This window comes from Triturus cristatus, chromosome 6, assembly GCF_964204655.1.
Source record: "Triturus cristatus chromosome 6, aTriCri1.1, whole genome shotgun sequence".
NCBI classification, from domain to species: Eukaryota; Metazoa; Chordata; class Amphibia; order Caudata; family Salamandridae; genus Triturus; species Triturus cristatus.
This window is the reverse complement of record NC_140589.1, coordinates 814,837,363-814,864,176: the sequence shown is the minus strand read 5'-3', so window position 1 is coordinate 814,864,176 and position 26,814 is coordinate 814,837,363. Positions and strand designations below refer to the sequence as shown.

General features: G+C 44.2%; 1 protein-coding gene across 5 annotated transcripts in view; it reads right to left on the bottom strand.

Moving 5' to 3' along the window:
* CEP170 (centrosomal protein 170) overlaps nucleotides 1-26,814 on the bottom strand; it is a 428,342-nt gene that overhangs the window by 117,845 nt on the left and 283,683 nt on the right. For all 5 annotated transcript variants that reach the window (XM_085611407.1, XM_085611409.1, XM_085611411.1 and 2 more), the window contains one exon: nucleotides 13,279-13,540. In XM_085611407.1, the coding sequence (XP_085467533.1) occupies nucleotides 13,279-13,540 (262 nt within the window). The remainder of the gene's footprint in view (nucleotides 1-13,278; nucleotides 13,541-26,814) is intronic.

The window sequence follows — 26,814 nt, the reverse complement described above, 5'->3', positions numbered from 1 at the left end:
TTCATTCAGCCAGCCATCCAAGCAACTGACAATTTGTCTATCCATTCACTAACTCGTCTTTTCAGCCACGAGTCCTCCATTCATCCATCGATGTGCCTATATATACAAACTTGCCAATCAATGAAGAATCACTTTTGCTTCTTCAATAAATACCAATTGACTTTGTTGATGCATGCTTTGATAGTAACTCACTCTAGGTCTGAAAGCAAACGTTTATTTGTTCCAGATGCAAGTTGCTGTCTTATAAGTTTCTCCTGCCAAGACGCTCGTATGTGGAAGGCAAACCCTGTTCTCCAGCATATCAGACAGTTATGCACTACTCTATAAAAGATGCCTTCACCGTAAATCCTGTAAATCACTGGCGAAAAACCCAGTGAAAGCATTCATCTAAATATGCTGCAGTGAGCACATCACACGCACCCACTCCTGGTGCACCGAGTGAGATTATGGAGCTCGAAAACCATGGACTCGCGAGAGGCTCTAGGCCAACTCAGAGCGTTAAGGCCTACAATACATTCGCACTCTACTTTGAGACAGCAAAACGGGGCAACTGAGAGAAGGGGTTGAGCGCAATAGAACTGAGAGTGTATAAAGTGTCTTAGACAAAGAGAGCATTTATGGTGTTTTTATCTGGCAGTAGCACAGATGGGATGAGGGAAGTCATTAATGTGGGGAAGAGGATGTGGCCTTACGATTAGAGTGGCCGACCTTGAAGCTGGGGAACCGGGTTCGAGTCTCGGCAGGGACGCTCAACATCCTGTGATTCTGGGCAAATTAATCTCCCCATGCCCAATAAAAATTAATGTGTCCATCTGTAATGCAACTGGTGCTCATGTAAAGTGTTCTGATACCTTTGGATCAAGTTTGCACTATATGAAACTCAGAGAAAGAAAAAAAATCAAACCGCAGATAAGCCCCTGATAGGCCATTAGGGCCAACCCCCGCTGAAGCAAAGCAGGGCCCCTATAAAGCAATGGACTTGGAGGTGCTAGTGGGAATTTGGGATTACAGCATGCATTGGGGCAATTTTCCTGAACTGGTGAAGAAAACCTACAAGAGAGCTCTGTTGGATCCCAACCATCAACAAAACAGTGCAGTACAGGTCCAGGCATAATGCATAAATGGAAAGAACAGTCCGCCCAGTGGTGGTGGAAAGCAGATCAAATGTACTAAGACACTCAGTAAACCTAGCAAACACACAAGGCGGAGGTTGGTAGAGCTAGCAGAAAATCTTGGGCGCAACAGTCCTAGGGGAAAAAAATTGGAGTCTTTCTCATAGGAGATTTCGAGGGCGCCCCTAAGCACACAGCTGAGTGGGTGAAGAAGAGGCGGACACCCTACAGCATTGCAGAAGCCAGGAAAGACCATCGAGGAACAAGGCATGAAAGTAGCGAAAGTGAACAATTTGCTTTCCTTCGGTAATGCCTTATCTGGTAGAGACTATCTAGCTGCGGATTCCTTACTGTAGAATGATCTCCCATCGTCACACTGGATCTGGAAATTTGTCATGCGCAGTACCCATGCGTGACTGTAGGTGGCATCGTTCAGCTCCGCATGGCATCATCGGCGTCGTCCGCCCTGGAAGTGAGGTGTGCAGTGCCTATATAGGCGCTACCCCAGCGTGCTGACATTAGTTTCTTTTTGTGACTTTCCACGCCAGGAGCGTGGAGCCACGAAGAATACTGGCCAGTGGTGTATAAATCTAGGGCACTGAAACAAGAACAGTCCTACCCCTAGAAATCCATTCCTAGAGAGAGAAGGATAGGTGGGTTGGTAAGAAATCTACAGTTAGACAGAGTCTCTACCAGATAAGGAATTATCGAAGTTAAGTGACTTGTTCATCAGATAGAGACTTCTAGCCCCAAGATTCCTTACCTTAGACTAGATATCCAAGCAATACCTACCCGGAGGTGTATTTGAAAAACAATTTCACACCAAAAAGTCCTGCAGGACCAAACAGGCAAAGTGCCTGTCATCCGAATGTCCAGGCAGCAGTGCTTAGTGAATGTGTGCGGAGAGGCCCATGCTGCTGCCTGCCAAATGTCCAAGACCAGGACTGCGTGATAATGCAGTGGTCGCAGCCTTTGCTCTGGTCGAATGAGCACACAAACCTTTTGGGGGTTGCTTCTTGGCCAATGCATAGCAGATTTTAATGCAGAGCACGACCCATTGGGAGATGGTCCATTTCTACCCAGCCTTCCCTTTCTTGGCCCCAAAAAACCCTACAAAGAGTTGATTGTCCATCCTGAACAGTTTTGTGCGGTCAAGGTAGAACGACAAGGCTCTTTTTAGGTCCAGCCGGTGGAGCCTCACCTCTTCCTTAGAAGGATGAGGAGGAGCGTAAAAGGTAGCAAAGTGATAGACTGGCCTATGTGGAACGGGGCGACTATTTTCAGCAAGAAGGATGTTCAAGTCAGAAGGACCAGTTTGTCTGGGAAAAACAAAATTTAGGAAGGGTGAGAGGTCAGTGCCTGTAACTCACTGACCCTCCAGGTAGATGTAAGTGCCACCAGAAAGGCCGTCTTAATTGTGAAGAACCTAAGAGGTCAAGAATGAAGTGGCTCAAAGAGAGTGCCCATTAAGAAAGTAAGAACCAATAAGAAAGTAAGAACCAAGTAAAGTTTCCATTGAGGCATAACAAATGGAGCTGGGGAAATATGTGCGGTTGACCTGTAAGGAAACTGTGAAGAAGATGCTGACTCCCATATGTCTTCAATCTTCTTTATTCAGGACATACATCATCCAAGGTCCCATCCACAGAACAGTAGTCTTCAACTGACACAACACTGACATCCACAAACAGATGTCATTACATTCTACACAGATGTCATTACATTCTACTCCTACATAACATTCCATAACCAAGTGAATGGATACCTGTAAGCTATTAATAAAGATATGACAACATCAAGGATACCACACACCTCCCCCCGAATCAACAAAGAAAAAAAACAAATACAAGGATGTACATTGTTTCAAAAATAACACAAAGTCATAGAGAAAAGCAGGAACCTTGACAGCACATGAACACCTACGCTTTAACGTTCTGATCAATTTAACACAAAATCATGAAGGGCAGCAGGAACTCTAACAGCACGTGAGCTCTTACGCAATAAAGCACTATCATCCCTTCGTATGGACTTAGGCACCAGCCTGGAAAGTTTGTCATCACACTCAGGTAGATTATTAGGGATAAGTGATATCCTATTTAAGTTCCAAATGCGTCCATCATGAAGTTTAACCGCATTGTTAAACAGTTTAACAACCTTAAAAGGAGAGGAGAACTTTGAGGCACCCAATTTATGAGGGAGTCGCACTCTAACACGATCACCAACATTTACACTGGTGCGAGCCACCGCATGTCTAACATCAAACTTACTTTTCCTTTGCAAGGACTTGGCACTTTGTCTTGCTAGCATCTGAGCATTACTTAAATTCCCCGTCTCAGCCCCTTTCTCCCTCATCCAGGACTGGAACAATACACTATTAGGAGTACGACCTCTAAAAAGTTCAAAGGGAATAGCACCGGTAGTGGAGTGAGGTGTGATCCTGTAAACCTTGACTCTCTCATGAATCCCAGCTACCCAGTCTTTCCCTTGCGCCTTGGCTAACTGGATGGACTCCTTCAACACTCGGTTGAATCTCTCCACCATCCCATTACATTCGGGATGATAGAGAGAGCAACGTTTATGTTTAATGCCCTTTTTTGCTAAAAACTCTTCCATATCATTCGAGACAAACTGAACACCATTGTCCGTTAACAAAGATTCAGGAAACCCTTCTCTACCAAATACCTCCTCCAATAACTTAGTTACATTACTAGTCTGTATACTCTGTGTAACCTTTATTTCTGGCCATCTAGAGAACATGTCCATCAGAACTAGAACAAAAAACTGGCCACTCTTATTGTACACAGGCCCTAGAATATCCAATGCTACATCTTGCCAGCATCGAATAGGTGCTTCACGAATAACCATGGGTTGTACCCTGGTTTTGCATACCTTATCAGATATGTTACAATCAGTGCAATCTCTTATCAGACGTTCCACACTTAAATCTACACCAGGCCACCAGAAATGTAGACGCACTCTTTCTTTTGTCTTTGAAATGCCTTGATGACCTTGATGTGCAAGATGAATGATTTTCCCCCTAATCACAGACGGAGGAATTAATCTTGTCCCTCTCCACAACAGACCTTTACTCACAGACAGTTCATTCCTCACGTTCCAATACCTACGAGCATTTTCACTCAAATTTCTCAATAAAGGCCAACCATTCGCCATTAAACCACAAATTTCCATCAAATCCACATCCTCAGACATGGCATCCCTCCAATCTCTTTCAGTGACAACACCCTCAACAACTTCACACACCTTAAATTGGTCAACCTCCCAAGAGTCCTCAACATCCTCAACACTATCTTCATTTTGCGTTGGAATTAACCGGGACAGACAGTCCGCAACCTTATTGTCAACCCCTGGTATATATTTGACCACAAAATCAAAGTCTTGCAGCGCAATTACCCACTTGCAAATCCGTGAAGAGATTGCATCAAGACTTTTCTTGCAAAACACATCCTTTAAAGGCTTGTGATCCGAATGAACAGTAAAAGCATTACCCCAAAGAAATTTTTTAAGCTTCTTGATGGCCCAAAAAATGCACAGTGCCTCCTTCTCAATTACAGAATAAAGAAGCTCAGGACCTACCAGAGCTCTTGAGAGAAAAAGGATGGTAACCTCTTGCCCATTCCTGACTTGCTTGAGAACTGCACCCAAACCACGTGAGCTTGCATCCGTAACAAGTATAGAGTCTGAAGTGATGTCAAAGCTCTGTAGAGAGGGAGCAGAATTAAGAGCCACCTTAACGTCATCAAATTCCAACTGACACTTGGAGGACCAGATAAATTTGACCCCTTTTTTTAAAAGAGATCTCAAATTAGGTGTACGGGAAGCAAACTGCGGTACAAATTTATTATAATACTCCGCCATACCTAGAAAAGTAACCAGCTCATCTCTGGACTCTGGAACCGGTAGTTCACTTATAGTTTTAACCAGGCTCACCTTGGGTTTGACCCCAGTGGACGTTAGACAGTGACCTAAATAATCAATTTCCTTAAAATTAAACTTGCATTTATTTTCTCTTAAGGTCAAACCCCTCTCTGCAAATCGTTGTAAAACAGCTTTCAATCGTTGGTCATGTTCCTCTTGGGACGAACCATACACTAGCACATCGTCCTGGTATATTTTTACCCCATGAATCCCATCAAGCACATCCTCCATGACCCTCTGAAACACAGACGCTGCGGAAATCAAACCAAATGGCAGCCGAGTAAATTTGTAAGTTCCAAAAGGGGTTATGAAAGAAGTAAGACCCATGGATTTCTCATCAATTTTGACCTGGTGATATGCAGCCCTTAAATCCAAAGACGAGAAAACACATGCATCCCCAAGCTGTGTTAACATGGTTGTAATGTTGGGTAACGGATATTTATCAGGTACAACCTCACGATTGAGAGCGCGCAAGTCCACACATAAACGAACCTCTCCGGAAGCCTTGCGTGCCAAAACTACCGGAGCCAACCACTCACATGCCTCAGTCTCCACAATGATACCTTCCTTTCTTAACTTCTCTAATTCTAGACGCATTGGTTCTAGCATGGCCAAAGGTACATTACGTACTTTACACGTAACAGGATTTGCCTCTGCTTTTAGAGTTATACTGTGAGTGAATCCAGTAAGACAACCTAGTTTATCACTAAACACATTTTTAAATTGGAGCTGCCATACATTACCTGGTTTATCCTTAAGAGACACGGAGTTCAAAGTACCAGGACCATGAGAACTAACTCTAGCAGTAGTACCCAAATCTCTTAGAACTATACACGGGTCACAACCAGGAGCTAATGACACTCCTAAATCTGCTTGATGAAACCAACTTATTATGCTGTCGCCTCTGCAGGAGATATAAATTTTGCCTGCAGTTAACCTTCCTTTATATTCGATGTCACCTAAGAAGTACCCAAATAGTTTTATAGGCTGTCCACCATATGCAAGAGGTTTGATGTCAGGCTTAAATACCTTGACCTTACCACGCAATTCCTTATCAAAAAACACTTTTGGTATTAATGATATCTTAGCCCCAGAATCAAAAAGCATTTTGATACAAGAACTGTTCACATTTACATCGTCTAGAGGACCCTTACATTTTTTATCACCATTAGGTAGATAAACCTCCCCACAGTCAACATCATCATAGTCCGAGTTACTTTCCTCTTCTACCATTATCTCTTTAACACGCTTACCCTTGTTCAGTTTCTGTGCATTGCAAGCTCTGGTAAAATGACCCACCTTCCCACAACTAAGACATTTAAACTTAATCGCAGGACATGATTTGTCATTGGCTAGATGATCAAGAGCATTACACCTGTAACACCTGAGCTTACTATCAGCTTTAACTTTAGAAAAACCTTGAGAAGAGAAGGAAGCACGTTGAGAGCTAGAAGACTTGGGTAAAGATTTGAATTGAGACTGTTTTTTACTGACATGAAGCACTTTCTCTTCGGGAACACTTTTTTCTTTTTTTTTAATTGTCTCAACACAAGCAAGAGAATGCTCTATTCTTTTTGCTATGGCTATGACCTCATCTAGGTCAGGATCATCTTTTTGCCAAAGCTCATCTTTTATTTTCTCTATGTTGCAGCCGAGCATGAACTGATCACGTATTCGCTCCTCCAGAGAATCTTCAAACTTGCAAGTGGCTCCCAACTTCCGAAGAGCAGTTACATAAGTTTCCACCGATTCCTCTTCTTTTTGCGTTCGTTTTCCAAATTGATAGCGTTCTAAAATTGTGCTTATCTTTGGAAGATAATGTTTATCAAGTTTTTTTATGTTTATCTCAAACTCATTTAAATTTGTAGACTCTTCTTCGTTCAAGTCAGGTAGATGTTCAAAAACGTCTTGACCCTCTGAGCCAAGACAGTGTAACAAGAGTGCAGACTTCCTCTCAGCACTGAGTGAAACACCACACACTCTTGCATAATTTAAAAATACTTTTTTCCACTTAGACCAGCGAATAGGTGGATCGCCAGGATCAGAAAGAAAAAATGGAGCAGAAGTTACATTCTGCATTTTTAGAATAAATAAATAAATAAATCAATAAATAAATAAACTTGTGAATAACACTTGTTGAGAACAGAATATACACACTGCAGCGATTATTGTAAAGTTATCCACTTCTCCAAGTATTTAAACAAGTTATTTTATAAGCTGTGCACATCAGCGTGATTGAAAAGTTAATCTGTGCACATCAGAGAGAAGATTTCAAATTGCGTGCACAAAGTAGCTTGAACAAGAACTTTCGCTTAAGTTCAACCTGTAGAATGACATCTTCACTCAAGGAATTGTTTGTATCATGCCACACGAAGCCTCTCGAACACAGCAAGAGTCGCAGTAACGTGAAAGCAGAGCTTGTTTTTACACGAGAGTTGCTAGGCAACGTGTAAACAAAGCTTGTTGTTTGTTGCGATGAAACGCTGCCGAAAGCCGTAACTAAGCAACGAAGAATGACGTGACAGAAGCCCAGAAACACGGAAGTAAAGTCCGTCTTCAGTGTTCCATTAACCTCTGCTGCAAGCACGTAACAAAGGCTGACGTCAGCGCAAGTAGAGAAATGGCATCATTTGATCGAAGGACGATCCTCGAGCTCAAACACCAACGCCTGAGAGAAGCGCGAGCTGGCAGGCCTAGAAGTAAGCTCACAAGTTCAATAGATTTAGACAAATTAAGTGTACTTCAATTAGCCTTGCACTCGCAGTAACAGCCTTGCACTCGCAGTAGAATTAATTGTCTGTGGATGACGGGCTTGTAAAGCGGAGCGTAAAATAAGGTTCAGAATTTGAATTTTAGCAAGGAAGTAAATCGCCGAAAGTAGAACAAGGAGAATTAGGCTTGAAACAGCGCAGCGCTTCACATGAAAGTCTCAGAGATCAAAAGTAAATACCTTGCTGGGTCAGAGCAGTGAGAAACGTCGTGTTGAGACCTTGGTTAAAGTAAAAAAAAATAAGTCTGTTGATGTATGAGCAGGAGAAAAAATCCCATCAATCGTCGCCAGTGTGAAGAAGATGCTGACTCCCATATGTCTTCAATCTTCTTTATTCAGGACATACATCATCCAAGGTCCCATCCACAGAACAGTAGTCTTCAACTGACACAACACTGACATCCACAAACAGATGTCATTACATTCTACACAGATGTCATTACATTCTACTCCTACATAACATTCCATAACCAAGTGAATGGATACCTGTAAGCTATTAATAAAGATATGACAACATCAAGGATACCACAGAAACAATTTACAATAGGGGACTTGAAGAGAGAGGCCTGATCTGGCAGCCGTAAAAAAAGCAGATTTGGCAGATTAATAATCCCTCAAAGTGCCCAATGCAGAGCCCTGCTGAACCAGGTTTAGGATAAACAAATGAACCTGGGAAGGGGAAGTAGATACGGGATCAATCTGTTTCTCAGCACACCATGCCACAAATGTATTCCAAAGGCCAGCGTATACCAGTGGAGGGATGTCGAGGTGATAAAATAACATCATAGACTTTGGGCAGAAGGTCGAAAGCTGTCAACTGTTGTTGCTCAATCTCTGCGCATGAAGGCAGAGAGTTGAGAGGTTCGGGTAGGGAATCCTCTCCTCTTTATGCGACACAAGATCCTCGTGAAGGGACAGTCTGATCAGAAAACTGACTGCCATGCTCAACAGCTCAAGATACCAAGCTATCTGAGCTCAGTCCGAAGACACAAGGATAACTTGGACCCAGTTGCTCCTGACCTTCTTGAGAACTCTAGGCAGAAGTAGTATGGGTGGAAAAGCTTACAGGAAGCCTGAAATCCACTTGAGAAGAGAAGCGTCTCCGCACGAGAGCCGCCGTGGACACTCTAGCATGCAAAACTGCAGACATTGCACGTTCTCGGATTTGGCGAACAGAGCGAAGCAAGGCTCTCCCCACTGCTGAAAGAGACCTTGCACCACCTCCGGGTGGAGACGCCATTTGTGACCTGCTAGACTTCTTCGGCTGAGTTTGTCCACCCTGGCGTTCAGAGAGCCCACCAGGTGTTGAACCACCCGCCCTGATTGTTGCAGTACCACATGGCAGTGTTGTTGTCCTTGAACACCTGCACTAGCCTTCCCTTGATGGAGGATAGAAAGGCTTTCAATGACAGCTGCAACTTGCGTGGCTCCAATAGGTTGATGTGGAGTCTGGGTTCCACTGGATACCAGATGCCTCTGATCTCCACCTCTCCCAGAAGGCAGCCCCATCCCAGGAGTGACACATCTGTCACTACTGTCAGAGCTGGTTAGAGAAAGGAGAAAGGTCTGCCACTGACCCAATTGCAGTTTGTTAACCAACTTTGAAGATCTTTTGCAGTGCCCTCTGAGATCTGGACCATGTGGGGGAGATCCTCCCCGATTTTGCATACACTGGAATTTCAGGTCCCACTTCAGAGCCCATATATGCCAGCGGGTATGTGTCACAAGTAGAATGCAGGAGGCCTTGATGCCCAGCAGCTTCAGAGTCCGTCTCCCCGAAATCTAGATTAGAGGCTGAAACATCGGTATCATAGTCTGATTATCCTGTACTCGCCCTTCGGGGGGATAAGCCCCAAACTGCATTGTGTCCAGAACAGCTCTGATGAAAGTGAGGGTCTTAGAAGAGGTCAGGTGTGACTTCGGCAAATTTATAGTGAATGAGGAGGTCTGCCGTAGTCTGGAGGTGGGAGATGACGACCAGGAACAAACAAGCCTTCAACATCCAGTCATCGAGATAGAGGAAGACCAGCACCCCTGATCTGCAACAACCGCCATCACCTGAACACCTGAGGGGCACTGATAAGGCCAAAGGTGAGCATGGAGTACTGAAAGTACTCGTGAGCTACAGTGAACAGCAGGTAACGTCTGTGGGCAGGCAGGACAGGAATGTGGAAATATGCCCCCTGCAAGTCCAATGCTACTATCCAACCTCCCGAGTCCTGGGCAGACAGGACTTGTGTGAGCTTGAGCAGTGTGAATTTCTTCTCTTTCTGGAGAAAATTGAGAGGGCGCAAGTCTAGGATAGGACGAAAACCTTTGCCCTGCTTGGCCACCACAAAGCAGTGGCAATAGCGACCACAAGACCTACTCTTGCTGCCGGCGCACTCTCCTTGGCTCCCTTGGCAAAGCCAGCTATCACTTTCTGGCAGAATAAGAAAAGATGGTCCTCCGTCAGCCTGTTGCAAGGTGGTGGCGTGGATGGAGGTGTGGTCATGAAGGCGAGGGAGTAGTCCCTCTGGACAATCTGGAGAACCTGGCGTTTGGATGTTATTGACCTCTAGTGGTGTAGGTGAAGGCTGCTCCTGCCTCCCACAATGGTCGCAGGGAAGACTAAAGAGGATTCGAGGCTGCGGCAGCCAGGGGAATGGTGGACTGGCATGACCTATTGCTGCCTGACCCACAGGGTCTGTGGGCAGTGCGTCGTCTGCCACGCAGGGGCTGGGAAGCCAGCGTGGCATGGTGGCTGGACTGGTAGAGACGCGGCTGAAAGTCACTTTCATGGTCACAAAATGGAGACTGGGGTTGGCGAGGGGCCCTGCGAAGGTCTAAGGACTGCCCGTAGCTCTGCTATCTTCAAAGCGCTCCAGCTCTGAGTCGACCTTGTCTCCGCAGAGATGGGAGCCATCAAAGGGCATCTCCATAAGTGAAGAGAGTATAAAGGATATTAAGATTTTAGAGGTATGTTCATTTTATCCATACAGGAGGGGCAAATAAATGTAATGTAGGATCTGCAGAACTCTTATAAGAAATATACAGGTGCAATGTGTATTAATTATTAAAACACTGAAGATATAAAAAATTATGGAAGTATTAGAAATATGATAACATTGGTTATGGTAAATATTTGTTAAGTATTGTATAATTCTGTAACTAGCCTCATTGATTTATTCCTCTCTTCTGTGTTTATCCATTTTAAAGAGATACAGGATAGTAATGGAGCAGGTCCTCTTCTATGGTGGGGTTTTCTTGCACCCTAGTTCCTGTAGTCATTTTATTCTGTGATTATGGATTTAATGTGTTGTGATTGCTGTCTTTTCATATACTATTTTAAATTATAGTGTTTTTACTGTATGACTGGTTTGCTTTTACAAGTATAGTACTGTATTGTGGGTTGTACAAATTTATGTTACTGTGTGGTTTCTTATTTGTGTCCTTTGTATATTATTTACAGCCCTGATGAACTACAAATGCTTTTTTGAACGAAACGCATTGGCTTGCTGTCCGTTTAAATGGGAATATTAGGAATATGAAATAAAGGAAAAATAAAAAATATTTTTTAAACACAACTGAGGATTTGTGGACTGCTATATTTCCGGGTGCACCATTCCACTTCTTTGTAAAAACAAAATAGATTATTCTCCAGTCATAATGTCTGAAATAGCTATATCTGGATCCAATCTTCTTTTTGGCTTACCAGCAGGTGCCATGATCTTTACACCTTGAGGTATGGATCATCAGAACAGCTGTATTCTGGAATAGTGTTTTTCAGCGTAGATTTGGTTTTACAGGAGAAAGGCACTCCGCGACGTTGGGGTACATTTGAAAACCTATAGCCTCTTGTTGGCCTCTAGTTAGAAACCACAAAGACAAATTGCTCTACCAAGCACCATAATAGTTGGGGTGCAAACTTGTCAGCAGGGCTATTTGCAAAGATAAACTATCTACATAATACAGCCTGTGTGTCAGAAGTGTCCGAGGATAGTTAAAATTAGTAGATGCTACTGGACTCACATTCTGGGTGTTCAGTGTGACCGAGACATTCTTACTGTCTACTAAAGGGTGACACCACACTCCAGTGCAAAGCATGCAAACAATGTGGTTCTCAATCTTTCTGTGGGAAGAAATCCCAGTAGAAAGGTGCTTAGGCTGCCTGAAACCTTTAACATATACTGTGAAACCATGTTTGTCCGGGATATTCTATCTTTTATGAATCTATCAAATAATCTGTTGAAGACATAAATGAGCTCAGAAGTGCATTTAAAAAAAAACAAAGAGCATGAAACTTGTCACTGCTACAGCCAAGTAACATGCACCATAAGATTGTTATTTTAAGAACACATATTTGCAAAGCCAATAGGTATGTCTTTTGAATAGCGAACACCCACACAAAAAGTAGCACACATTGAACACATGAATGAATGGGTTGACAAATCAACACACGTATACGCATACATGTTTTAGCATAGATACAGGCACAGTCTCACAAAATACCAAGCATAGTGACACTGATGCAGATGTTGCCCGCCATGCACACACAGACCAACAATCATGCAGGAACATATATTCCTGCAAGAATGTATGCACATTAAGCCAAACAAGCACACAGACAAACAGGAAGCCATAAACATGCCAGAAACATACAAACATCAATAGACACCTATGTACACAGACAGCTGGCAAAATGACAACCAGGCATACAGACCAATTGCATAAAGGCACCTCATGCACACAGATCACTGGGATGGTGGAAGGAGGAAAGCGCATCTAAGGGAAGAAGTGGGACGAATGGAAGGAGGTAGTGAGGCAACGTGGGATCAACAGTTTAGAAAACACTCACTTAGTCAGGGTTATTGTTCTAAAAAAAAAATTAAAAACATACATTTGATGTGTGTGAGGTTGTTAAATTACTTCGTCAAACTTGACAAAATATCTTACAAAGTATACCTTTCCGCCTTTTCTGTGCCCTGAATGCCTCATGTGTACTCTCTCCCTCGTTTAACAGTATGCAACAGTGCAAACATTCTTTACATGGTCTTTCGAACATAATCGGATAAAAAAAAAATATATGGAACAGCCTGGGAGACAACTCGTGAGCCACTCTGTTATAAATTACTGCGCTCCAACACAGTGCAATTACACAGAAGCTGTGATGGAAAATGCCTGAAACCAATGTGAAACTCCAAGCATCATGCATTTAATTTTTGGACAAATAGCAATGACAAGGCCTATAATCTGATATTCCAGCAGCAACGTCTTTCTTATTGATTAAACAAGGCATTTAGCACTATCGGTCCCATTAAAACAAAACTATGAAGAGACTCCCTTTATATAAAATAAAATAAAAATACAAAAGGGCACGTTAGAGAAAACACCCCATGCAATGCTTTGTCTGCGCTCTCACAATAGACAGAATACTACTTAAAATATACATATTTTATAAATTATAGTTTTAATATATACCTTGCTATTTCTTCGCGATGAGCAGTCCAGTCCCGAATGTAATCTTCTTGCTCCTTCATGCGATGTTTGAGGGCTGCGGCTGGTGGGTTGACAGTGGGGGCTAGTTTGCTTGTCACAGGGCTGGGCGTGCTCTGCAACCGAGGGCTTTTCACAGCTGGTGACGTTCGTAGGCGTGCATGTTTTGGGGAGTTACGATTGGAAGCAAATTCATCTTCTGAAGTGGAAGCACACTCTGAAGGTAGGCGTCGCCATCTTGAGTTTGCTATACATGTATTGCAACGGGAAACGTATACACAATTAGCCCTTCAAAGAAAATAATCTTTAGACAAAAATGACAAGTAGCTTATTTCCTTAAGGTGTTTCTTATTGTTACCATCTTCCTGCAGATTAGGACTTTAAAAACATCCACAGGTGTCAGATGAGAGTGGAAAACAAACCACGCAGGCATCATCAACCAACACAATTTTGCTGCATAGGTCCACTAATTTAGTTTTTTTGGTCACACATGCAACAGCACATGCACCGCTTGTACTCTCACTTGCGAGAAATATTGTATCCAATAAGGGGCTTGCTGCACGTGCACTGCTTAACATTCATTAGCTTCATTGTCACTATTATTTGCTACCTTCTAATTCACCAGAGCATGCTTACTTCACTTCTGCTTCTTTAGGCTGGAGCACGGACCACGTACTGATAGGTTCAGCTTGATTGCTGTCCTTACACTGGCAGCGCTGTGATTGAGGTACTACTTTTATTTTTTTCTTCTTTCCTGCCACCCTTATTGAAGCACTTGACATTTCCAGCTATGCTTTACTATGCCACACACCTCAAAAAAGCCTTTTTTAGGTCTCGCCTAGGCAGTGGGCATGCGCTGCGCTAGGAGAGGACCTTTAGGGATCGGTCTTCACTTCACTTTTCAGGCACTCATGTTTGTGGCGGCATCCACCTTGAGGGAGCGAGCAGCGGCGCGCCCCGCTGATCGCTTTTGCAAGGTAGATGCCGCCACATGTACAAGTGCTTGAAAAGTGAAGTGAAGACCGAGTGCAGACCGCTTGTTTCTTTTTCTCCTGCTCTCTTATTCATCTTTTCGCTTGCCCTCGGCCTCTCTCTCTAGTTGTACTACTTTCTTATTGTTTTTTTGTCTTTTCACTCTCCATCCTATTCTCATTCACTTTCTTGCTACCTTTTCTTCTGTCGGTCTTTCTTTCTCTCCCTCTCTTCTCTCATTCTATCTTCCTCCCGCTTTCCCATTTCTCTATCTTCCTCATTTATTTTTTCCCTTGCTTGGTCTCTGTGGCTCACTCTGTCAGTCCTCATTTCTCTGTCTCTCTCTTGTTTTACAGCCATCTCTTCCTCTTGGAGCTCTCTTTAGTTCCTGCTTTCTGCATTTTCTTCCATCTAACCTCGTTCTCTCCCTCGCTCCTGTTATGACACCCACTCTTGTGATATTTCTGCTCTCACATGCACTTCTTCTTTCACACACTTTCGATTTCTGTTGCACTCTTTTTAGCTCTCGCTCTATTGTACTCTGTTTCTCCCGCCACCTTCTCAGTCACTCATCCCCCATTTCCTGCCTCACTTTCTTTCTCCAGATCTTCTGTTCCCTTCCTTTTACGCTCTTCGGGGCTCCCTGGGATTGAACCTTTGACCCAGCTCTTCTCCTGAAAAGATCTATTATTCATGAATTTCATAAGGGAGGACTTGCTGACTAATGACTTACTGCTCCACTGAGAGGATTCTCAGACCCACTGACTTTAAAAACTGTTCCTCAAAGTGATGCCAGGAATCTGTGTTTGTGCCTGATCCTGTGGGGCTTATGTGGGACACCTGTTCTGGAGGAGGAGCAGGAGACAGCTAATGTGAAAATCCAAAGATTCTGTTGATTAATAAAAAAGTGACCCAAAGAGATAAATAGATTTGAAAGACTTAGAGGTTTAAACTAGCACCAGAGAGCTTAAAGCGGCCTCTTCATTGAGTTCAGAAGTGGTGAAAACATGGTTCAAGTTGGATGTGCCACTGGTATCCTGAGGAGTCACTGCCCTTCCCAAGGCAGACTATCTGGCATTCTCACATTCACCATGTTCTGGCCTGCTCTTTATTGTTCCCCTGGTCTCTCTGGCATGTTACATTCTTTTCTAGACCCCAGTCTCTGCCCTACAGTGTTTGGCTTAGTTTTAGTGAGCGTATACTGTAACGTGTTAACCTTCCAGAACAGTTGTAGTGTTCCATGTTCTATTTCTTTGACTAGTATTTTTCTTTTTCCATTTAAAGTGGAAGGATGTGTTTTAATGTGTTAATCTCCTAGAACAATTGTAGTGTCCCATGTTCTATTTAAAGAGCTGCTTTGCTGTGGAGCAAGGGTTCTTTTTTAGTGCAGATCTGCTTTTCCGCAATACACCGTTGTAGGCTCTGAAGTCAATAAAGGTTCATGTGAACATCTTACTTGCGTCCTGGATAACTTCACCACTGAGTGCTTCTGTTTCTCTAGTCGCTTCTAAAAACCCTTCTGTAACTCCTGTTTCTTTCATGAGCTATTTTGTGTTTCTCTGGCCTGTCTCCAGTGGCCTTTACAGAGCCTTTTCATGGCCCACTGCTCGGGGTTTTGAGCCCTCCCGTATTTTTCTGGTTCATGTGCAACGTTTTTTCACAGTAACTTTATTCAGAGGACTTTAATGCATATCCATTCAAAGCCCTTAAGTGTTTGTTCATTCAGAGCCTTGCACTGTCTGTCCATTCCGAGTCCTTCAGCGTTAATCCATTCAGAACTCTTCAGTCTTTCTTTGATATCTGCTGCTAGATCTCCTTTGCTTCCATGGTCAGTTGACTGACATCTTTACTCTTCCTGTGGTCTCTTAGAAGCATTCAGTTTGTCTGTGAAAACTGCTCAGCGCCATTGCCCTTGCAGTCTCCCAGTTTTAGAAGGCCACTGTTCTGACCTCGTTGGCATCTCTATGTCCTCTGCTGTGCTCCTCTTCTATTCGGTTACATATTTTGGGGCCATGTGTGTCCTCAGCAGGCTGTGCTGTCTGGCTGAACTGTACCCCTACTAAGGGTTGATGTGCTGCCTGGCTGCAGGTGTACCCATACTAACGTTTGATTTGCGAGTTACTGGGAGCTTTCACCTGTGCTCTGGGGATTGGTTACTCTGTGGCGATTGGGAGAACCTGGCAGACATCTGGCAAACATGGCAGACACCAGGCAAACATGGAAGATGCCTGGCAAACTGGTTGAGCGTAGCTCTATGTTTTTTATTCATCTGTGTCTGTATGTTTCTTAATCCTAGAAACTTCAGTAATGCTAACAAACACTATTTCTCCTTATACCAAATCCAAATAACCTCCTACTCACAGATAAAACTTCTCTAATAAACAAGCATTGGCATAGCCAATAGGTCTCGCCTTTGGGACCTTACAAGTGTTTAGTTATACAGCACAATATCCTTGGTGCAACAACATCAACTGTTGCATGGCTAAACAGTTATAAGGTCCCAAAGGCGAGACCAAATGGCTATGCCAATGCTTGTTTCCTTTGAAATGGATGCTTAGGGTGACAACAGATGTTATCTACTTCTAATGTATTTTCACTAAATTTGCAAGACTTGGGCACAATTGCTTTCATTATGTGACAAGATTTTTTTGCCAACTGCCATATTTCCTTTCTTTTTCACGCATGGTAAAATTAACTAATTCGCTCTGGTTCACAGGAGTGTTGTGCGAAGACCTAATAAGCATTGTCGAATCCAACAGATAATGCTTTTGAGATTATTAGCTCAGCCATTGCCTTTTCTCCTTGCAATACAGCATGTGCATTGCTGACTTTGGCAATGAATTATAGCCCTGCTCAACAGCAGAGTGGCTAAAAATAATAAAAAAGGACTATGATGCATCCAGAGCTACTGAACATCAACAAAAAAAAGTGCATTAGCCCTGGCTGCGTCATAGCACTCATTAAAATTAGTTTTAGTTACACTGTAAAGAAACTGCGATGGTGTACCACAAGACTACAAAACATGCCTAAAGCCAAAAGCTCTCATAGGCGAGACCTACTGGCTTTGGAAATGCTTTTTACTGAATGAGTTCGTATCAGGGAAGAAACTACCAAAAAAGTCTAAGCATAGAGTATCCCAGGTCCAGTGCAACACTGACTGCCATCCAAGATGTAGTGCGGAGACCAGATTTTGTGGAGAAGCCATATCTCCAGTCAGTCTATCCTCACAAAAGGCTTCCTCCTGACCAGAGTCAGAGGAAGATGAAAAGGGACCGGCAGTTGGGGTTTCCCAGCATATAATCTAGCTTGATAGACAAAGAGGAAGAATGCTTCGGAGGTGCAAGGACAGTGCATTGTAGCAATACCTTTCTTAAACGGATCCTAACCAGTGTTTTTGAAAATTAGAAAGACTTGGACCTTAACCTCTTTTGCTTCTCTTTTTTCTTTAGAGTATTAGTTATGTCCAAGACTAGAAATTTACAGTTATTCGTTAACCACTCTGCTCAGCTTTGAATTTTGGGACACACCTTTTATGGTCATGACTAATGGTAGAGGAAGATGAAAAGGGACCGGCAGTTGGGGTTTCCCAGCATATAAGCTAGCTTGATAGACAAAGAGGAAGAATGCTTCGGAGGTGCAAGGACAGTGCATTGTAGCAATACCTTTCTTAAACGGATCCTAACCAGTGTTTTTGAAAATTAGAAAGACTTGGACCTTAACCTCTTTTGCTTCTCTTTTTTCTTTAGAGTATTATTTATGTCCAAGCCTAGAAATTTTCAGTTCTTCGTTAACCACTCTGCTCAGCTTTGAATTTTGGGACACACCTTTTATGGTCATGACTAATGGTCTATACCCAGGATTAACATCGACAAGCATAAGCAAAGTCACCAGGTCTCCCCTTTGGAGCCTATTGGCTTTGCCAATAGTTTTAGCCAGCCATGCAGCACCGCATCCCTGATTTCCTGAAACTGTGACACATGGCTAAAGAATGTTAAAAAGCTTTTAAAGCGTTTGCCTGCATCATTTTGTAGTCACATGCATCACACATGCATACCTACAAAATGAAGTAGCTGCTCTTTTTCCTCATTTTATTTACCGATCTAAGTTGGATCAGGACAAAAAAGAAAGCACTTACGTTTTTTATTTATTTATTTAAACGAGGGAAGCAACAGGGCGTGCGCAGAGGGAAGGAACACAGGGGGCAAGGGTTTGAAGCAACGTGAAGGTGGGGTTTTAAAGCAGCTATGGGAAGAAATATGGGGTGAAAGCAACAAAGGGGCTGTGGGTAGTAGCAACACAGGGCCAAAGAGCAGAAACAACACGGGACAAGATTGGGGAAAAAACAGGGTGAAATGGGTTAGAGGATCAAATGGGTGAAACAAAGCAACAGAGCTGGTGAGGAGAAAGCACATTGGCGAGAAAACAATGCAGGGTAGTGGGGAAGATACATACAGGGGGCAAGCAAGTGGAACACAGAGCAGCAGAGGGGTTAAAAAGCAGAAACAGCGGGAAAATACTAACACAATTGTTGAGTACTTAAACAAGAAGAAAAAGTAGCATCTGAAAAAGAGAGCAGTAGAAGGTCATAGTAATGGGTCCATGCTCCAAGGTGGGAAAAACACAAGAAGAGGAAGAAAAACACACAGCTAACAAATAAAAGCAATTGAGAGTGACAATGAAGCCATGGTAAGCAATGGATGGGCTCTAAGTCCATTACAAGATAACATGTCTTGCACCAGAAGGTGCATGTGCTGTCTTTGGCAAGACCTAAAAAGTGACAGGGCCTGTGAGCCCTGGAAAGCCCCCATTTGGAGTAAACACTAACAGTAATAATTTCGCTACAGTGGTTGCTGTGAAAATTAAAGTTGTATATTAAAACAGAGAGGCATCCAGCCATAATCATGAATTGTGAACCTCAGTTCATTACTTATCCACAAACAAGTGAATTTCACTCAAAAACCCTATGCAGAATATTCTGAGCACATGCCTAGTATATGAGCTTGGTAGCCATGAAATCACATTTTTAAAATTTTTTGTCCTACCATCTATTTATGAACTTACTAAACCATCGAATGCATTGATATAAAGGCACATTTCCAAAAGCTGATTTTTAGTTAGGTTACCAGAAGAAGCCTCAAATGAAAGTGCACAATTTTGAAAATAACCTCTTGAATTCCTTTAAACAACTCTATTAGCAAGAGTTATCAAGTAGGAGGAACAGAATACATCCATTCCTGTTTTCCCATTTAAAGAAGATGCATGCTCTCTTGCGACTCACCCATCATTCTCGGGTATCAAATGGCAATCCATTTATTGTTACATTAATTAGTTTGATATGCCTCTTTCATTGCTTCAATACAATAACTACTTATTAAGAAGAGCTCTCTTAAATAATGGATCTCAACCCTGCTAATATATTTAATTTTCTAGAAAAATTCTAAACCAACTTGGGCAACAAAGTTTGGTATGAAGGAAGGCTAACATCTTTACATGTAATGGCGTCATTTAGATGTGGCAATAATTGGATAGCTGCCATATATTGTAAGTGGTGCTATATGTCCATCTCTCACAAGCCTCATCTCATTTAGAGTGCGGCACACAGTGGTTTTCCAGAAAGCGGAAAAAACGCCTGATGTGTAAAGGAAAACTCATTGTGGTGGACCCAACACTGGCACAAATGGCATAACAGGTTTCTACTCTTTTTTATGGCAGCCACTCTAACAAAGTACCCTGGCACACAGTGGACATTGCCTAAATCAATGGCCTCCTTTTGAGGAGTCGGTCTTCAGAAAAAAGGAAGGTGGTAAGAGATCAGCCATGCCTCCATAAACCTACCGGTATTGGTACGCCCTCCACAACCAGAACACCAAAGTGGCCCCAACCATCGAGGTGGAACCTCTTTAAAGAAAAAGGGACACTATTTTCAAGATTTTGTGCCACAGTTAATGCGAACAATAGACCAATATGATTTACACCAGGTAACAACATCCTTATGCTTCTTCTATTCACTATTACACTTAATTTCAATAAGAAGAAGGTGATAATTCCACATTGAAATCTCTGGAAATAGAATAATAGAATAAGTATGTTTAGCACTAAATACCTAGTAAAGATTTTGTATATCTCCTGCAGAGGATCATCATGATCTGCTGTACTATTATTCCCAAAATTGGATACTACCGGTTTTGCCTCTATTCTCAATTACTGCTCCCAATAGGCTTTATTCTTAATACAGTCATGTTTTAAAGATGTATGCTTATTTGTATAGCATGATCTAAAGGTGTAGAGAATCTCCATAAGCCTTCTACTAGTGAATGTGTTTGGGATCAATTCTAGTAATGAATGTCAAAGTTGTATATTTTGCAGTTGTATTCGTATGCCTGTAAAAGCCAGTGCAACTTTAGTCCCAACAAGTATAGCCTTTCTCTATTATGAATGCCAATTACTTATTCTTAGACGAGGTCATGGCCATTGCACACTCTGAAGAACACTTAGCCCGCCTTAATATCGGCCACATGAATCATCCACACATCACTCAGAGTTTCCTGTACCGCCTTATGGAGGCATTAACATCAAGAGACAGTGGATTACAGACACCCTATTTGTAAGGCTCAGATATTTTCAAGGCTCCAATCAGTTGGTCTTTCCTATTTGGAGGGTGATACAACTAGAGGTGGAAGCAGTAATAACGAGCAACAGCTTTATCTCTGAGGCAAGCAATTCTAGGTCAGGACCGGAGGCAAGGATTATGCTTTTCTTCCTTTGCTTTAATCAATAACATATAACATAGCAGCCATTAAAGCCAGAAAAAACTACTTTTCCTAGAACACTTAGGGAAAGGCCGGACATTGCTCGCCCGGCTGTCTCGACTGACGCTCAGCAGGAGTGCTGAGTCAGTATCGCTCTGCCCCGTTTTTCCTCAGCTTTGCTGTGTGACGCCCTGCAGGGTCGGTAGTGGTTTGGTACACCGTGCAAACGCCCGTTGCGGTCAGTATTGGTTTTTAGGCCTAAGAGGCCTTGGATGACACCCGTGCTGGGGAGCCTTTTACCCTCTAGAAGTAAGGGTGTTTTTGGTGTCCCTGGGCAAGCGCCCTTTGAATTGTGCGTCCTCCTGGAGCACCCATACCGGCCTGGGTTCCCCCCAGCTATTCATCTGGTCACGCTTGTGTGTAATAACTCCCCAACACATTAGTGGGAACTGATTGCCCACATTAGTGGGTCATAAGGTTTATTATCAGTCCATCCCTGCCTAGAATACTATTTACAAGTTTTCCTAATAACACCATATAATGGCGCAGGAAACTTACGAAGAGGACTCCCTGGCTTACCTCCAATGGGACAAAGACTTTTATGAGGCAACTGACACCTCCATCTACAGGGCAGTCACTGATCTAATGGCCCCCATGGAAGAAAGGTTGTTAGAGAGGATTGCGCAAGAGTGCGCACAGTTTGCCCAGGACCCAGTTCCACCCCCAGCAAGATGCATCCCGAGACACCCCAAGAAAGGCCTCCCCGAAAAAGAAGTGTGAGGAAGGGGTCGATAAGGATGCCTTTGCACGCCTAAAAGAGGCGTTTTTGGCCAAGACCTTCCAGCCTGAGGGCTCTGAGGGCCCATCCGATAACCCCCCCAGCCCCGTCTCCGAGCCCCCCCCCCCCAGCATCGGCCGGCTCAGACATCTCACGCCCTCAGGAGGGGGACTCCCAGGAGGAGTCAGACAACGAGGCAAGTTCTACTAAATCGCGGCGCCCATCCTCTACTCCCACCCAAGCTCAGGGGGACGTTTCCAATATACTAGACCTAGATGACATTATTCATCCTTAGGTGGCTAAGTACATGAAGGTGCGTCTCACGAAGCCATTAGAGAACAAGGCCCGCAGCCGTCTGAGAGCGGAGTGTCCCCGGCCCACCCTAGATAGGATGGTAGGACTAACACCTGATATTGACGCGAAGATGGCCACGTTTCTGGCCAAGTTTGTTAAAGATCCCAAAAAGGAGATCAATAAATCTTGGCGCTCCTGTCAAGATAAGCTGTTGGATGCCATTGGCCCAATCACCAAGATCTTACATATGGAAGAGGAGGCCATGGTTTTGGGCTCTCTCATGGATCCTGATGTCCTGTTCAGCTGGGCACAACAAGCAGTTTGCTTTATGGAGAATGCCAACTGCGCCTTGTCTACGGAGCATCGCCACTCCATGCTCATCAAGGTCGACCAGAAGCTGGGGGACATGGCCTCCTCTGAGGCAGGTGAAGTGGCACAAGGCGGCTTGTTCGGCGAGGCGTTCGTTAAAGAGTTGTGGAAGTTCGTGGCGACCTTCACGTCACTAGACAAGGCCCAAACGAACATGAAGCGCGTCTTTACAGCCCGGGATTTCCATGGGGCCGGTTGTGGAAGGAGCCGCTGGACCGGCCACCTCTCCTCTTCGTCCTCGTCTTGGGGACAAGGCTCCAGGCGTGGGCAATATCAGGCCAATCCGCGCTTTAACAACTTCTACCCCAGAAGGCAACGGTTCAGGGGCCGGAGGATACAAAGGAGGCAACAGCAATGCAAACGGTGAGTGTTTACCCCTCTGGCCTGCTGAAGGTGGGAGGTTGGCTAGCACTTCCTCCCAGCTTAGGCCACCATTACCTCAGACGCATGGGTTCTCCAGACAGTTCAGGGGGTTACAAATAGAATTTTACAGTTCCCCCTCCCAAGACGTGCATCTACACCCCATCTGTTTTTCCACCCACGACAAAGCTCTGATAGACGAGGAGGCCCTCCTTCGGAAGGGAGCAATCTGTTGTTCAGCAGCACACCTGAGGGTTTCATGAGTAACATTTTCCTGGTCTACAAAGCAGACGGGGGACGCATGCCGGTAATACATCTCAAAGATTTCAATGAGTCGTTGGTATAGCACCACTTCAAGATGGAGGGTATTCACCTCCTGAGAGACATGTTACTCCAGCTCGATTGGATGGTCTGCCTGGACCTGAAGGATGCGTATCTGGCATTTCCGATTTTTCCGTCGCATCGTTGCTTCCTTTAGTTCATGTGGAACTCCCAGGCTTGTGTCACTTTGCTGTTCATGTGGGGCTCCCAGACTTCCCTCACCTTGCCCTTCGGTCTCTCGTCCGTCGCTTGGTGTTTCGCCAAGGTGCTCAAACCTGCAGTGGAGTTCCTGTGATCAGGGGGATTCAGCTGATCATCTGGACGATATCCTCATCATGGCGCAATGCCCCAAGAGACTGACGGCGCATCTCCAGTCAGCGGTAACTGTTGCAGGGGCTGGGGTTTGTGATAAACGAAACAAAGTCTTTCCTGACGCCAACACAAAAGGCGGTCTTCTTGGTTTTCGTCATAGACTCCACCTCTTCTTCTCGGAGTCTTCCCTCCCGGAAGGTTGAGAAAATAAGACACGAGCTCTGGCAGACGCTAGCCAAACGATACACATCGCTCAGACACATCGCCCACTTGGTAGGCCTCCTCTCCTCTTCGATTCAAGCGATTTTTCCAGGCCTGTTGCATTACCGGGCCTTAAAACGTCTCAAGGCGTTCCATCTCAGAAGAGGCCTCACTTATTCGAAGGTGGTTCCCTTGACTGACAAGGTCAGGGAGGAGATGGAGTGGTGGCTCTCCCACATGGAGGCTTGGAACGGAAGAGCTATCTTTGTTTCCGTCCCCGACCTGGTAATAGAGTCGGACGCCAGCAGGTCAGGGTGGCGTGCCCGCTGAGGAGATTTTTCCACAGGCGGAAGTTGGTCACCTCTAAAACAACAACATTTGTATATAAACTGCCGAAGCTCCTGGCGAGTTTGTTCGCGGTCCGCTGCTGGATGAAGGAACGAGTCCAATCCTCAGTTCTATTAAAGATGGACAATGTCTCAGCAGTGAGAAACATAAATCACCTGGGGGACACCAGGTCTCGAACCCTCGCCAATTTGGCAAAAGAGTTACGGAACTTCTGCCTGGACAATCAGGTATTTGTGACGTCGGAGTATCTTCCGGGTCGGAAGAATTAGGTGGTGGACTGGCACTCCCGATACCTGAGGGACTCCAGAATTTGAGAGCTGGACCTTCAAATTTTTTGGCAGCCCTCCAACCGACGGGGAACGATCTCAGTAGATCTCTTTACGTGCCACCTCGGCCACCAGCTGCCACGGTTTCTTAGCTGGAGACCGGACCCCCTGGCGGAGGCAAGGGACGCGTTTCTCCAGGATTGGAATCAGGAGAAGGGTTATGCTTTTCCCACCCTTTTCCATGATCACCAGGACACAGGCTCAGGTTCGCAGGCAGGAAGCCCTGAAAACACCTGTCTGGAGATCTCAAGTTTGGTTTTCAGTTCTCCTAGAACTTTCTCTGGCTTCTCCAATCCGACTCCTCCACTTCCCTCACATTCTGAGTAATCCGGACAAAGAACCACATTGACTGGTGGCGGAAGGTTCGTTACATCTCATGGGGTGGCGGATTACAGGCAAAGATGGTCGCTCCCAGGCCTTTCGAGACAGCACAGCTAAGCATTACTGCTCAGCCTGGTCGAGGTGTCTGCGAAGGCAAGGGGATCCCGTGGGAGTTGATGTGATCCAAATTCTCAATTTTCTTTTGAGCTTGGCAGAGGAAGGGATGGCATATTGCTCAATCAATCTGCTCTGCCTTGTCGTCGGGCCACGCCCCTATAGATGGAGCACTGGTCGGCGAACATCCGTTTGTTTGTACGCTGCTTAGGGGGATTCGGTTATCCATTCCCCCTGAACCCCACTATGCGGCACTCTTGTATGTTAATCTGGTTTCGAACCTCTTTTTGTCATGGCATCGATTCTTGTCCCGGAAGGAGATTTCTGCAAAATTAGCAATGCTGCTGTGCCTTATTTCATGCCGAAGGGTCTCTGATGTGCAGGCTTTGGACATAATGGCCAGAGTTTTTTCCCCTTGACGGGCTAACTTTTACTCTAAGTAGGCATACCAAGTCAAACACTCTCACAATTTCTACTGCTGCCTTCACGGACTTTCCCAAATTATGTGCGGTCAAATGTCTTAAAGCGTACAAGGAGATGACAGAGGAAGTCCGCCCCAGGTGAAAGACAACTCCTTATTGCTCTCAGGAAACTGTATGGGGTGGTTTCTTCTCCCACAATAGCCTGCTGGGTTAGATGGGTGATGCAAGAGGCAGGTATCGATTCAAAGTTTTTTGGAGCACATTCAACTAGAGGGGCAATGGACTTGAAGGCTTTTGGCCTTGGCGCACGCCTGGAGGATCTTCTGCGAGCAGCCGATTGGTCGTCTGGTTCGACATTTAAGAGATTTTACTTCAAACCTGTAGTGAACGTGTCTCAGGTGGTGGTAAGTAAGCCTTGAAATAACATAAACCTCGCCTCCAGTCCTGACATAGAATGAAAATTTGCCTTGCTTCAGTGAAGGTAAGTTTCAATTCTATTAAGGACACAGAGGTGAGGATTATCCCACCTGGCACTTGAATCAGTTGCAGACCCACCCGTACCCTGTTTTCCATTCTATATGCATGGTGATGATATGACTTTATTTGATCTGTCTTATTTGGTCAAACGGTTAGCCTATTATGATTACCTGAGAATATTTGCTAGCCAGACATTGGATGGTTCGGTTTTGACGCAATGTGTCTTTTCAGGTAACAATGGGGCAAAACAAGACGCATAAAGAAACTGGTGGGCGTGATTCGCGCGAAAAAAGAGGAGGAACAGACAATGACAAAGTACTTTGTGGAGCATGATCAAGGACACTGTGAAAGGACTATGGATTTGTTATTGATAAAAGCGAAGAAAGAAAAGCATAATCCTCGCCTCCGTGTCCATAATAGAATTGAAACTCACCTTCACTGACGCTAGGCAAATTTTAATTCACCCAGAGTTAACAAGGGATTCAAATGCCTTTAAAGCCTTCTTGGACACAGGACTTAAGCTGGGAGGAAAACACTGACTTCTATAGAGACACTGGCAAACCTTTCTGAATCATGCCTCGCACACTATTGGAACTTTTCATCCATGAAAAGGCATTGACTCGAACATGAAGCCTAGTTAAGTGATTTTCTTCGAGACAGGGAAAGGAACAGTTTCAATACCACCACAGGATACTCCAGAAACTACTGGAGTATCTGAGATACAAATGGAAACCATGACTCTGGAGCAGGTTCTGTGGAAGGCAGAGTTTCCATCATCCCATAACGATCTAGAGAAACTGGGCAAGAAGGGAGGTATCTTCCAGGTGACCTAAGCTGAGCAGAGCACAGACACCAGAGACCCCTGTAATTTTACCCACAGCTGTGGCAGATCCTTCTCCAAAAAGTATACAAAATTAGAAGAATAATATGGAAAACAGAAGGACCAAGAGATTCTGTCTCAGCAGACCTGAAACAGGATGATGAAAAACGTTTCTGACTCCATCTCTGCATCTCAGGGATTGATTGTGTGTCAACAGAATAATTGGGCATACTATATAAAAAATAAAAAAATCACATCTCAAAATCACTCCAGTGCCAGATGAAAAAAATAGCAACTGCAACTTCAAAATTAACTTATACATATAGAAGTAAAAAGA